This window comes from Notothenia coriiceps, unplaced genomic scaffold (genome assembly GCF_000735185.1).
Source record: "Notothenia coriiceps isolate Sejong01 unplaced genomic scaffold, NC01 NC01_scaffold00016825, whole genome shotgun sequence".
NCBI lineage: Eukaryota > Metazoa > Chordata > Actinopteri > Perciformes > Nototheniidae > Notothenia > Notothenia coriiceps.
In genome coordinates, this window is record NW_011349526.1 from 273757 (window position 1) to 288431 (window position 14675).

At 41.5% G+C, this 14675-nt stretch overlaps 1 protein-coding gene across 5 annotated transcripts in view; it reads left to right on the forward strand.

The window, feature by feature from the left end:
- uacab (uveal autoantigen with coiled-coil domains and ankyrin repeats b) overlaps positions 1 to 14675 on the forward strand; it is a 57542-nt gene that overhangs the window by 19448 nt on the left and 23419 nt on the right. Inside the window, exon 2 of one of the 5 annotated variants that reach the window (XM_010776284.1) lies at positions 9658 to 9660. The exons of 3 other annotated variants lie outside the window; for them this stretch is intronic. Coding sequence is in view for 1 of the 2 variants with exons in the window: in XM_010776282.1 (XP_010774584.1) it covers positions 14207 to 14242 (36 nt within the window). In the remaining variant the exon portion in view is untranslated. Of the gene's footprint in view, positions 1 to 9657; positions 9661 to 13465; positions 14243 to 14675 lie in introns of those variants that run through there. One more of the 5 variants, XM_010776282.1, reaches the window with a different exon arrangement.

Genomic DNA, 14675 nt, shown 5'->3' on the forward strand with positions numbered 1-14675 from the left:
AAAAAGAAAAACAAAAAATAAGAAAAATAGAATAACATTTTCGTTACCCCGATAAAATTAGTGTGTGCGTTGTGGGGGGGGGGGTGGGGGGGGGGGGCGGGGGGGGGGGGGCGGGGGGGGGGGGGGGGGGGGGGGGGCGGGGAGTGTGTGTTGTGTGTGTGTGTGTGTGTGTGTGTGTGTGTGTGTGTTGTGTTGTGTGTGTGTGTTTGTGTGTGTGTGGTGTGTGTGTGTGTGAAGAGGCGGAGTAAGACAAAAGGTTAAATGAGCAAGCAATAGACTGGCCGAAGTTAGAACATCCCATGAGTGAAGCAAAGAACATTCGGGAGCTTTGCCCAAAGACCTGCCAACTCCCGGAGCCACTTGGCACTCAACAAACCGAAAGAACAGGCGTCGTCGTCTTTCGTAAAAAGCTTACAAACTTACTTAGTTTCACCGCAGCAGGTGGCAGCTAAAAGAGAATACGAGGTTGTGTGTCAACGTGCCCACGTCTATCAAAGGGGGTGAAAGCTTTCTGTAGCCCCAGTGACCGAAACGGCCCAGAAATCGTCCCTTTACAAGCAGCGCACCTCACAGGTGTGCCAAGTGAGATGCCACAACAAATGGAAGCACACCTTACGCGCTCCGCCCTCACTGCCACGCTCGCACGCTAGTGATCAAGTGCAGTTTCTGCTCAAGTGAAAAAAAAGAAGCAGTTGAAACCACCTCTTTTAACGGGCCAGCTAATACGCGGAAAACTATTTATACGTCGGAAAATCTTTTAGACCGCGGTAAAAACGACTACATACGCCATTAAGACGCTAGCGTTCCCTAGCGGCAAAAACGACCTTCCCAGATTCATTTGTGATACTTAAAGTCAACTTGTTTCGGCCTAATCATGGAGGTCCCCGGGACCTGTGACTCGGTGAGTACCGGGGGGCGGTCGGTCGCATGCGTTCTGTTCCCCTGTGGAGTAGACATGTGATGGGTTAGGATGGTTGTACTCATCTAATCATGTCCTGTATAAAAGTCAGGTTAGATCGTACAGTTGATCTAGCGATAGTTGGATGGACATGACAGTATGTTTCGCTCCCTCCTGAGTCACCTGCTTCGGTTCTATGTCTCACTCCCAAGTTGGTATGTCATTGACTCCAGATATTCTGGTAAAACGGGAAAGACTCTATACTAGTAGTTCGTTCCTTAGAGCTTCTGAGGTATTACATCTTACCAGAGTCCTCCTGTCTCTCTGCGTCCATTTGCTGACTCGAGCTAGACACTGCTGTAGGAGCTTAGCTCGTTCTCTGCGAAGCTGCTGTTCTTGCCTCATCTCGCGCCAGCTGTCCCATTACACTCACAGCACTTGGAGCCCACTATGTGGACTTGCTCAGTCGTCCCTCCTCCTGAGACAAATTTTCAATCCTCTGCTGCATGCTATGACTATAATTGAATGTGTTTAATTGAAAAGGAAAGGGGTTTAACGTTAGTGGCAGGGGTGTGTGAGAGAGAATAAATAAGACAGCCCAATATTTAAAAAAAAATCAATTATTTTTCTTATATTTCGCAACTTCCCGCAATTTCACCGCATAAAATCACATAAAAACCCTGCATGTTTAATCACATAATCAAGGATTTTTGCCCGCGTTTTTCTGGAGGGTCTCGTTACAGTTCTTATTGAAAATACTTAATTTGCAATATCTTTTTGAGCCTTAAATCAATATACTTATGATATTATAATGTAATTTTAAGTTTACACATCTTTATTTATCATTTTTGCCAAATGTACATGTTTTCAGTTCAAACTTTAACGCATAATGTCCACCTGAGTGGACATATAAAACATTTTTTTTCTAAATTTGAAAAAACTAGATAAAAAAAAACTAAAGTTAAAATCTTGTTTTTCATGCCCCAAGAGCAATAAAAACACTTGGTAAAAAGATCCCGAGTGAGGCTTTCATAATTCATGTATGAAAGGGTTCAGAAATGGTCTGATTTGAATCTATGGCAGGCAGATTCAGGCTTGTCTATTCTTTTACATAACCACATTTTCTCTGTTGTACACAATTTCAACAGCAGACGGAGGCTGCTCATCAAAACCGATGAAAGCCCTTATCAGTGATTGGTTGAACGCTCTCCTAATGAGAAGCAGGCAGACACAGCAAAGTGTACTGAAAGGCTAATCAAGGAGTATGCCTCCATTCAAGGACCACTCATGGCTTTGTCCTCAACCATTATTAGAGTATCACCTAAAGGTAACAGGGCTATTTTTAAAATCTCTATCAGAAATGAACGTTGATGAGGCCGATGCTCACACTATAATCTATCAGTCAATGTATGTTAGGCTGTAGGAGGTGTATCATACCCCTTCTCTTACAACATTTATTTTTTCCGGTACTTTTTCCGGCTTCTTTGTGTTCGACACCTTTTCATTCTGTCTTCTCCCCCAGCACACCTCCTAAGAAGGACATGCGAGTGCCTCCTTTGCCATTGAAGTGGTGTTACGGGTGTATTCAATGAAAGCGTAGTGGGATAGAAGAGCCAGATGACGGTGGACTGTATTGTTGGGAAGTTGTAACCAAAGCAGGGTGTAGTTTGCTTTTAGAACTGAAACTTTAATAAAAAATAATGATTCATGTCTATCTCGCTCCTCTGTGCTAACACCTGCTGAGGCTTTTCAAGAGGCTCCCTGGAGGGTTCAGTAATGTTTTTTTCTGAAATTCAACCCAGGAGTTTACACTGCTCCAGTCAGCTCTAAAGCCTGTTGGGAAAAGGACAGCAGTGTAGTAAAGGGTGCAGTGGATTTGATTTGTGAGATAGTATTAAGTTGAGAGTTTCACTTGTTTTCAAACATGGATATTGTAACATTTCTGTGACAGTGAGTTCTATCTGGGACCTTAATCGCTGCTTTCCCAATCCAGAGAGAAATGGCATGTAGACAAATTGTCTGCCAAAGTAGAATCAGTATTTATAGTACTGCCATGTTACAGAAAGATGAGAAGTTTGTTGATTTATAATCATAATAAACAGTGTGGGAACTTGCAGCCTCCTGGACCCCTGAAGAATCTTTCAGAAGCTGCTGAGCTTCGTTTAAAGCCCTGCGGACACACTTAACGTTATCAAGCAGCAAGTTAGGGTCTCAACTCGGAGACCCCCAGCAGGCATTCCTACCCCTCTGCTGGTAAGAAGGCTTGGGATTAAGAAAATCCTCTTTTCCTCCCTCATTTTCAAAGTATGTGTTTTGTCTGCTATTTGGGCTTGAGTTGGTTTAGACTAAACGTTTCATTTGAGTTAAACCTCGGACAGACTACAAGAACATTTCAACCCTTCTTCTGACAATTGCTGTCAGACTAAATGACTGGTCTTCTTGCTGCACTGTCAGGAAGATGTTCAGCTATACAATGGAGAAAAAGAATGCTGTCAGACTCATGCATTCAAGGGATCGCCCATACCTCATTGTGTGTCTGAAACACGTTTTTCTATTCATCCACAACTGTAAAACGTAATGTTATAAGATTGCTCTGTTGTCTCTACCTTCATGACAAAGATTCCTTGTACCTTTTTGGAAAACATAACCAAGATTTAGCTCCTTTTATTACCTATAGTATCCATTTATTTTAACTTGAATAAAGAGCAGTTCTGTGGTTTCATATATTTATGGATTGCATTTAATCAAACGGCAGCAGTGACTTCATCAAAGTTTATGAAGTAAAAGCTATAAGTTTAGGGAAACCTTTGGCTTACAAATGAGCTGGAAGATGAATGATGTTCTTTTGGTAGGACTTAGGCTGAATTCCCAACAAATCAGGTTACCATTCATTCCCATCTTTGAAAGAAATACAGCTCTATGTCAGCTGTCAGGTAACCAGCTGGTCGTTGAAAGAGTTCAGTAAACATCCCTGCCTCTAGTTGCCATTGGTTGCAGGCTTCAAACAACAAGTATACAGTATAAGGCTAAAATAAGGAATAGCAAGCACTTACCCAACTGCCCAGGAGTCTGTGTAAAGGCTGAACACATGGATGCTTCTTGAAGCATCTTTGTGGGGAATTGGATAACGTGATTTCTGCAACAGGCTCCAGCGCAGAGCTCTTTTTGTTTATGTCAAGCTGTGGGGAAATGAATGAAGCAGTGGGGTTGGAAATATCAAGATCTCAAAAGTTCTCTGAAAGAATGTATTGTTTAATAAAATATAAAGTCCATTTGTGCTACATTGGGTTGTTAAAGTTAACACTGCTGTCACATAAATTGGCCCTTTTTTTTGTTTTAAATCAACGCTGTCCTTCTAAGAATAATAATAATGAACCTAAGTTATCGTGCAGAATAGCAGAGAGAAAGATGCTTTTAAAAGTCTCTATGTTCAGCTTTCAGTACTTTTCAGGACTATCTGCATGAAACTCTGGAGTTTAGTACCAGTCGTCTATGACTCTGTTGAATCACATCAGGTTGAAACCCAGCATTTCCTGATTTTAACAATAAAAGCCTTTAAATAACAAGATCACACAGGGCTTTTATTGTGAAGAATTAACAGGAAATTGAACGTATTTACCACAGTATTAGCAGTGCTTTTTGTAAGCGGCTATTCTTCAAGTCTACTACTAAGCCCCCCATGCTGATTCGTACGTTGGCAACAATGGCAACGGTCGCAGCTTTGAAGCATTTGGGTCAGCCCTATTAGGGGTCCATGAATCCCTATATCACATTTCATGGCAGTGGGTTGTAGGAGTTGACATCTTGCTTGGAACAAAGGACCAACTGGAGGCTCCATTCTTCCCGTTTGTATTTTTTAGAAAAATTAGTAGTTTTCTTTCTTAGTTCTGCAGATTTCATGTAGAATAGCATATCCTAGTGTGTTAGTTTGCATAGACATTGTACTTATAGTGACTGTAGGGGGCGAGCTCTCAGGCGGGCTCAGCAGAAGTTTATTTAGGCTGGACGTTGTGTTGTCTGTAGAGTAGGTGGTAGCGTGACGGTCTGTGTTTTTAGGATTAATGTCTGGCTCCATGGGGGCAGGCACAGCCATGAGGTCATCTCAGCAGTGTCACCCGTCTGCGTTCCCATGCTGAGAGGAGACCAGCATTAGTGTGTGTGTGTGGTTGCTGAGATGTGCATTTAGGTGTCTTGTTTGTTTGTCATGTCTGAATTATATAGGGCCTAGATACAGTAGGTGGACTGTGAATGTGTAACATGAACCATGACGGGTTAGTGATGGCGAAATGTTGGGGGAGGTTGTCATGTGAGAGGGGGCTAAGCTTATTGACTGACTTTGGGTGGGCTGGAGCTGACATCAGCCCACACACACACACACACACACACACACACACACACACACACACACACACACACACACACACACACACACACACACACACACACACACAATGTATACATCACTTAAGGGGATATTACATTGACTTACATGCATTTCCTGGAGACTTATCCTACCCTTAACTATAACCAACACATGCCTAACCCTTTCCCTAGCCCTAACTAAGTCTTCACCCTAAAATTAATGATTCCCCTCATGTGGACCTCCATTATGTCCCCATAAAGGGGGTGAGTGACGTTACTGTGTAAACAGATTTAGGTCCCCACAAGGATGGTAATGCTAGGCCACACACACACACACACACACACACACACACACACACACACACACACACACACACACACACACACACACACACACACACGTACAGGCAGGCGTGGTGTGCAACAGGAGCACAAAGATTCTGCTGATGAGGGACAAACTGCTGTGAAATGGCACAGACTAAGCCACATCACGCTGTGCTCTGTGTTTATATTTTTCTGACTCATTGCAGATTAGACAAGTGTCTCTGCTTTATCAGAAACTTAAAGTAGGTTAAACCGTTTTGATACTTTTCACAGTCCCCCCTCTGCAGAAAAGACAGCGTGAGAAAAATGTGGTGGACCTAATTGAAGACTTTGTTTTCAATACCGGCGTTGGCTTCCTATGTTGACTGACTTTTGATGACAAACACAAAGTGCGGCTGAGACGACTGACGTTTTTGTAGCAGATAAGAAGGAGGGTGATGTGACTTCCAAAGGTCCACGTGTTTTGAAGGCATTTTGACATGTGTAATGAGACTTTTCCAGGAAGACATGCTTCTCCAGAGCTTGGTCATGAGGAACAATAGGTGTAGCATTTTACTCCTCAGAGGGGCAAGTCAACACATGCTCTGTAGCTACCTGATCGTTATCTTACACCATGGGTAGGTCAGGAGATGTTTTCAGGAATTGGAAACAGCAGCTCAAATGTATTTTTCTACGATTTATTTTCCTAATTGTATTACATACATATATATATTTTCATATTTTCTTATCAGATGTCTCTACCTAAAACTTGGCAGATGTGATTGAATGGAATGTGTACACTAATGAATACTGTAAAGTGGTTATAGAAATGTTATAACCTTTGACTAAATGTAATTCTAACCACTTAGCTAATGAAAGTTAATTATGGCATGGAGCAACCATTGTTTAATAAATTGCGTAAGATGTCAGAGAAATATTTTTGAGTCTACGCATGTTTTTACAAAGAGTTAGTCCATTTGACCAACCCTCCAGTCACATTCCTGGCCCTGCCTGTGGGTGTGATGACTTGTGAGAGCTGGCCAAACAAGCATCAACACCAGTATTTCTGCCCAAGTACCAGCATGCCCAAAGAGCTCATATTTAAACAAATACGGCTCTGTAAGACAAAAGACTCCTGTGCTGTTTTCTGTAATTTGCGTCATCTTTTGCCTTCAGGTGAGATAGAAAAAATACAAGCTTTCATTCTTCACAATACTTGCTTCAACCACATTAACATTAAAGCACAGTTGTCACATCCCTGATTGTTAATAATTTCACAGCCCACGGCTCTCTGTCTGCCCTTTTTTCACCTTCATATCCTCAGACCAGCTGCAATAATATCAGCCATACCAGAGGACATCTATAGCCAAAGCCCTCAACCATGCTTGTTTTTAATTCTCCTGACAGTGTTGTTTTAATGATGGCTATTCAAACTTGTCAGTTAAACCTGTGGTATTTTACAGGAAATTGCTATTTTAACCTTATACCAAAGCTACAGAACTTGTGCCTTCATAATTATGTTTGCTCTCAATTGATTGGAATGAATTCATTTATTTTAAAATGCTTCGAGCTAAGTGTTAATGTCAGCATCGTCTTAACATACTTTATTCTGAGTGACAATGCTTACTTACATTTGGTGGTTCAGCAGGTCTTTACCATCTTCTCTTTTTAATTTCAGCGTGTTCTCATTTGCTAAGACAAAGTGGAACTAAAGCTGATAGGATTGCCATTAGTTTTGCATATATTTGTTCTAAACTGAAGTATACAGTAGACCCCTTCTATACATTTGACCTGATTTTGGCATTAGAGGAAATATCATTGGAACAGTAAAGTACTTGATTCATTCTCCCCATGAATCTTTGTAAAACACGTTGCCCATCTATCATTCAGTGTGTCATATTTCAGTCTGGACAAACTGGTGGAACGACAATCATCCCAGGAGAGGAAGATGTCAGAATTAATTAATTATATGTTGTATGTCAGCCTGGGACTACGGATGGAAATTAGCTCAAAGCTCAAATCCGGCATATTTACACTTGAAGCATTATTTGTCGTAAGTGTTCGTTAATGTGCATTGTCCCTATTAAAATAAACGATGAAATTACAATTTAGGTGGATCTTTAGTTTTATACATGTCAATTGTTAGACGCTTTTATCCAAAGCGACTTGCATACATTAATTACTTACAATTTGTGGTGAAGGGTCTTGCCCAGAGGCACATCGACATGCGGACTGCAGTGGGGATGCAACCAGTGCTCCCCTGATCCGGAGATCAACACACTGACGCAATAAGCCACAGCTTTTAGTGCGTGAGTTTCTTAATATCAGTGGCATATTAGTGTTTATATATTTACATATTGTTGCGGCTTGCATTTTCCCTTAAATTGAGCAGTTCATTACAGACTAGCTTCATGTGAATGGATTATTGTATTTGCTGCCATGAAACGGCACACGTTAGCTCTGCATATCTTAGTTTGTGACTTCAGAAACCAGCAGTGCACCTTGTAACCATCTTATCAGAACAACTGCAAAGTGTTCCCTTTGAAGGCTCTTCCTGCTGAGACAAAAAAAAAAGATAGAACGGTAACAATATTCTTCAATAAGCTTTATTAATCTTAAAGTCACAGTATGGTAGAAGCCTTCACATTTATTTAGTATAATTGCCATATAAAGAAATACACAAGATATACTTTAAGAGAGGTTTTGTCCAGATTCAATGATCTACTTTTTTGGATATCAACTGATAATGGAGTAGTTTGACACATCTCTCCCATGAATGGCACCATTGTCTTCCTAGAACTGTCTATCAGAAACTACATTATGGTCTTTTGTATTTAATTATCATGTGAAGACTGCCTTCACTGGGGACTTGAAGGGGGAAAAGGTCACAGAGTTTGGGTAACTGGAAAGCCGAGCTCCCTTCCTGGCAGTGGGTGTCGGAAGTAGAGGAAAATAGCAAGGAAAAGCGTTGCCCTCTGGGTCATAGGTCATCTAAAATGGTGTGACTCAGTAGCTGAACCAACTCCATATTGATCTGTGGGAAACATTAGTGAGGATAGCTAAAGAGTGCATCAGGAATCCACCGATATTCAACTTTACTACACAGATTTATTGTGTTTGGAACAGGCTCAAGGCTAAACCAAAGCATTGTAAAAAAAATAGAGGTATCTTATCAGTTTTGATCAGTATCTGAGGGCAGCCTGCACTTTTTTTATTTTCCTAGAAATAACCTTACTAAATCATCTAGCATTGTATATTCTGATTGAAGCTTGCTGGCAAACTTGGGAAAATTAGTAATGTTTACAACAAAAATCCACATTTACTGTATATTTGTATAACATTGTGTATCAAAGCACCTGTAGCCACACAGCATGTTGGTACATTTTCAACAAAAATGGTAGTGCTTTGTTTCTTTAATTATCAAGTCTAACTAAAAATAGGAGGAGAGTAACAAAACAGCTGCTCTATCAGTTTTTAATCAGGTAAAAATAACATGCCGCTTTTCCTGCTTTCAACATGGCTTTATATCTTTGCTGTCGAGTTTCTGCAGCTCCCACTAGGATATAAGGAAGAAGTGTCATCCCCCCCGAGGTTCACAGTGTGACTTAGGCAAGTCTTTACACAGTATTTGTGACTGACATAGCACATATCGCTGGAGAGGATGCACCCTTTCCTTTGTCTTCCTGGATCCAAACAGTCCAGGGTGATTTAGACCTGTAATGTGTGTGTCCACCACCAGAGGGCGTGTCTGTCTGTCCGTCCTCCTGCATCCAGTCCACACTGCCCAGCAAAGTGCTCAGTGTTTAGCAGCTACCCAGAAATGCACTCATGACAAATCAGAGCCCCTCATTACTTTTGACACTTGGTCTGATTCATCAGTGGGGACGTGGCCCAATCAGAGAGGAGCTTTCACTCTGAAGTATCCATTTACCTGTCCCATAACAACAGACTGCTTTCAGGAGGGCTATATGTTGTCACTTTCTCACCTCATCAAATGTTCTTTTACTTTGTTGTTTCTTTAGGCATTCTTTCTCTTCCTCCACCATTCCTGTATCTGCCCTTAAAGGGATGTCACTTTCACTCCACATGCCCAGACAGTTGCACAATTTCACCACTTTGTGCACCAGTCTATCGCCACAGATTAGACAGGGGTGTATATTGATGTGGCTGGGGGACTGTAGGTGTTAAACTGCTACTGTGAACGGCAGTCCCAGAAAAACCCTGTTTATGTGAGAGTGGGTTGCAGACACGGAAAGAGAAAACAGTGTCCTTAAAAATCCTGTTTCCCACTGAATTAATAATAACTTTGGTCCACTACTAGCGGAAGTATGTGTTTTAAAGGCACTCACTCACAGGACAAGACAAACTTGTTTCTTAATGGATAACTGCTTTGACCAGCATTGTTTGTTCCTGTATTGTCATTTAAATCCATTCTTGGGTGACAGCTGTGACTCATGTACTCTCTACAGGCTTACGTTATACAGTTACTGGTATTTGAGCTCTCTTGTCATTAACACGGATGCTACCAGAGTTTAGGCTTTTCACTTCCAGGGTTTATTACACAAATAAATCAGCCTGAACTGAGAGGTACACATAGCTTGCAGCTATTGTAATGTCACAAACCGGTATGTCTAGTTATTAATGATACAAAAAATATAAACAGTTACCCCCAATTGGGATAAAGTAGCGCCACACTTCTGACCAAATAGCTGCAAAATGAATGAACACCCCATCAGCCTCGCCATGTTAGCATGTAGAGGTTGGACACAGTATCTAATCTTAGAGCTCAACTGTAACAATGTAATAATGTTTGTGTGTAATCTGTATCACTGTGAACACTTAATATGACACTGTGGTGGTAACAGAGCCATGTTCTACATCTAATGTTGTAGTTATGTAACGTTTGAATAACAATGGACAAAATATAATTATAATTTGATAGTAATGGCATGCTGTGTCATCTGGAGTTTTGAGAATCCAAATTAAGCAGTTTAGTGTGCATCATCATCACACCAAAATAGGCATTAAAGGATTCAGAGCTGCAAAGCCTGCCTGACAACAATCCTACGCCTCTATGCACAATGTAAGAATTAATGGTCGCTGTAATTATTTCTCTTCAACTCTGGCCATGAAATGATCTCTTTCAAGCATGACTAAAATGTAATAAATAAGGGGGTGGGAGAAGATGTCTACAGTCCTGGTTTTCTTTTTAATTAAGGAGGTATTGTTTATTAAGGAGGTATTGTCAAGTCTTTGTCGTATTAATTTCCATCCTTGCTTTTCCACAGATAGTGTTTTTTGCTCATCTGTTGTTAAGGGAATTGTGTGGTCAAATCACAGAAAGTGGTGCTAAAAACTTTTACATTTGAAAGACACCTTGATTTGCTGAAATCTCATATTAGCTTTAGATTACCTTCTTATTGCATCTTTCACAAAACCAGGACTTGGTTATCTTCCTTATGGCAGTCACGCTTAGAAAGTAATACCCCTTAGCGACCAATATGAACACAAAGAGTTAAGAACTTGTCCTTCAGGCAAATTAGGTTTGATCCATAATGTAAAGTACTTATCTTAAAAAGAAGTACTGTAAATGGTCTGTACTTCTAGATACCTATCCCCCCACCCCCTCACTGCAAATGTCAAAGGATTTCATTTCATGACATAACGTCTCTTCACAGATGTCTCCTAAGATCATAAACATCCTCATTACCATAAGCTTATGAAACCACATTAGTAGTTTGGTATTGGACACCACTACTACTTGACATATTGGCATACAGCTTTATGTTTTGGCTTTGCCCTGGGCTGTTATCAGATGACCAGTTTGATATTTCCTGCTGATGATTTCATCTGGGAGGACATTAGAGGGCCATTAGTCTGGCGGGGTGTCTGAGTGAGGCAGGAAACTGAGGTGTTGGAAAGAGTTACAGTCCGCAGACAGTGATGGAAAACCTGAGGATGACAACAGTCTCTATCTGACGCCCAAAATAATCTGTGTGGACAGGTAGAAGACTAAACTGGCTCATCCAGTGTCAGGTGATGTTTTGTCCTGAAGGTCACTGTGTCTAAATAGATGCTTTGGGTAATGTGTTTGTTTCAGTTGCACGCAGCAAGGGATGACTGCTCTGCATCGACGTCAACAACTTATGATGCAATTGACTCAGGTGAAGGTAAAATTCCAGGACAGCCTGTTTTCGATTTTGCCCATTATTATTAATTATATATTATTATACGGAGATTGGTTTACACACATTTTCTATTTTACTTCTCTGCAACAGCCCCTCTCTTTTTTTGAAGCCTCTCTAACAGTGTGGCATTAGCGATGGCAAGGTTAATTGGATGGCTGTTTCACTTCCTTCGAAAACAACGCAATATCTCTACATTTCCCAAATTTGGTCCATGTTCCCAGATGGACATTACATTCTCATCAGCCTCACCTGTACTTCCTGTTTGGTGCAAATTAGAAAATAATAGCATGAACCGAATGAACTATGGTCCTTGTAAACCTTCTTTTGTTCCTGCTGCTGAACATCTCAGATGTTAGCCCATGGGAATGCGGTTTACCAATTTCATTTTCATAATCCACTGATATTATACCATCAATCCTTTTAAATATTTAGGTGACTTTTAAACTCACAAAACAATGAACATATTTACCAACATATTTATTGTAAGACAGGCTTTTTTAGCCTTACACAACTTAGATTAAATGTTGTTGAACTCAGTCACCTAAAATAAACTTTACACATATTCATGTGCTTGCATTTCTTGGCATTATTACAGCATATGAAAGTCAAGCAGGGAGATACATTTACGTCATGATATGAAACTAGATATCGTCATGTGTTCTCGTCATCATCTTTCCTGCTCTTAAAGGCTGCAGTTACGTGATTTAAGTTTAGATCATTTAACTACTCTGCGTAAAAACTAAACTTACAAATAGCTATGATCAAATATTTTATGAAGCAACAATTATCAAGCTATACCAACAAGCATATAAGTATGTATGATTGTGTCAGTAAGTGAGTTACTACTGCAGTGTTCACTCTTGCCTGCTAACTAGATTCCCAAACAAATAGGCACACGTACACAACAACACACCCATGTGAGATATTTAAGTGACCAATGTCACGCATGCTGCGTGGCTAGGTGCCATTTTGGCGCCTTTGTCTCTATGCTAGGGCGAGCAGCTTTCGTAAGTTGAGACCTGCTTCTTCATATGACATGTCATGCGGAGAAGGTCTTTTTGCATGTTAGTGGATCAGTGCCGCTCTGTTAACGCCAGTCTGGCAGCAGACGGTAACACGAGGCTACAGGGAGCTGATGCAGGCGGTAAAATAACCCGTTCCTGGCTGTATCTGTACCTGTTTGTTCCTGGGTTGTTTACCTAAAAAAGTAAAAGGTTGTGCTATTAAAGTGTGTGTGGGTATTAGCGTAAATGAAGAGACAGGGTAGTTGTAGTTTTTGGTGGGGCTGCAGACAGCTGGTTGTAAAAAGTCTGACATCTAGCCTTGCTCCTGTGCAGCTCGGATCAGGGGGCTTTGTAGCCCCACCACCCTCTTTAGATGGATGGGTTAACAGCAGCACTTGGCCCCGCTGGCGTTCTGTGAGGGTCACTGCCGAGACCACTTCAAATGTGCAAACCATAATCCCCCTCTGACATTAATATTTTCAGATGGAGGCAAGCTGGGTGCACAGTGGGGGGTGGCAATGTAAGCAAGGTCTTTTTGACTGGCCTTGTTTCATGCTGGCTGTGGTGAGAGACACTAAAGCCATTACTCACAGTGCAGGCATGTCCAGAATGTATTCTTAGCCCCTGTCTTCCTATCAGTCACTACATAAAGGTTGGAGGGTCAAAAAATAAAGAGGTAACCAGTCTGCAGGGCTGTCTGCACCACCGCTGTTTACCGGGGAGGGGGTGATATTTTAAACCTGCGAGAGCTTACATATTCACCCCAGTGAGCCTGACTGACTTGCCATTTGGTGGGTGAAGACGCTGGAGACCACTCATAGAGAAGAGGAAGAGAGTTTTTTTAGTTGCTTCTTTAAGCTACTAGGTTGTAGCTTTTACAGATAGAAAACAACCCAGAGAAGAAGAGGAAGACATAGAAAAAAAAAGAAGAGTTGAACCCAAGGTTTGAGGATAAAGGCGAGAATAGAGGGGGAGGCACTTGGGGGAGGCAAGAGGTAGCCAGGCTGAGCTGACTTTCCCCCCCGAGGAGGAGTTGCAGTTGCCGGCCAGGGCAGGTCCCAGGGCTGGCAGGGCTGGCCCTACTGCTTCTCCACCTCCATTCCTTCCTCCTCTCACTCCTCTTTCTCCTCCCTTTAACCATCAACCACACTGCTGTGCAGTGATGAACTCTCAGGCTGAGCCCGTGAGAAACACAGGAATGCTTAGAAAATCCTGCCAAATGAACTTTTGTTCCTCAACTGAGGGAAACTCCAGAGGTTGAACCTCCACAGCAGTAGACTGTCATCCTTCTGTCTTCTCTTTCTTTTTTAGTGCACTCACTGGTTGAGTGCACTGAGAGACTGAGGGGATTTTTTATACACTTTTTTTTCTCTCTATTTTTGCTTTCGTTAACCGCAACAGTGGCGTCCTTTTCAGTAGCACGGTGCAAGGACCAGCTCCATTCACCCAAGATGAGCCGCTGGCTGAAATGCACCTCCATGCACTTTGTAGGTATTCATTGTCAGTATTTAAGTTTGTCACCGTGATTTACTTGTATTGTTACTCTTTCTTCTGATTTCATGCTTTGTCTACAAATGGATTTACATGAATGTTTTGTGATAACAAAAGAATACTTATATATACAGTATATTGTGAGTGCTGCCATATGTCTATAGTTTAAATATGTTCTTATTGCCTATTTGTGCAATGGTGCTATGTACATACAAATGCTTATCAGTTAGGTTTAAAATGTGTTCTTGTGTTTCTGTTCATTTGACGTCCTGTTTAAGACTCCATACTTAAAGTGTGCCTCTCAGAAGCCCTAAAAGTACTCTGTTCCCGTGCTTAACAGCCATCACTCAGGGAGGGGGGATAGTGGAACTGCAGCACAGCACATTCTTGGCTTATTCTGCATTAAGTTGGGTCTATTATTGTACTACA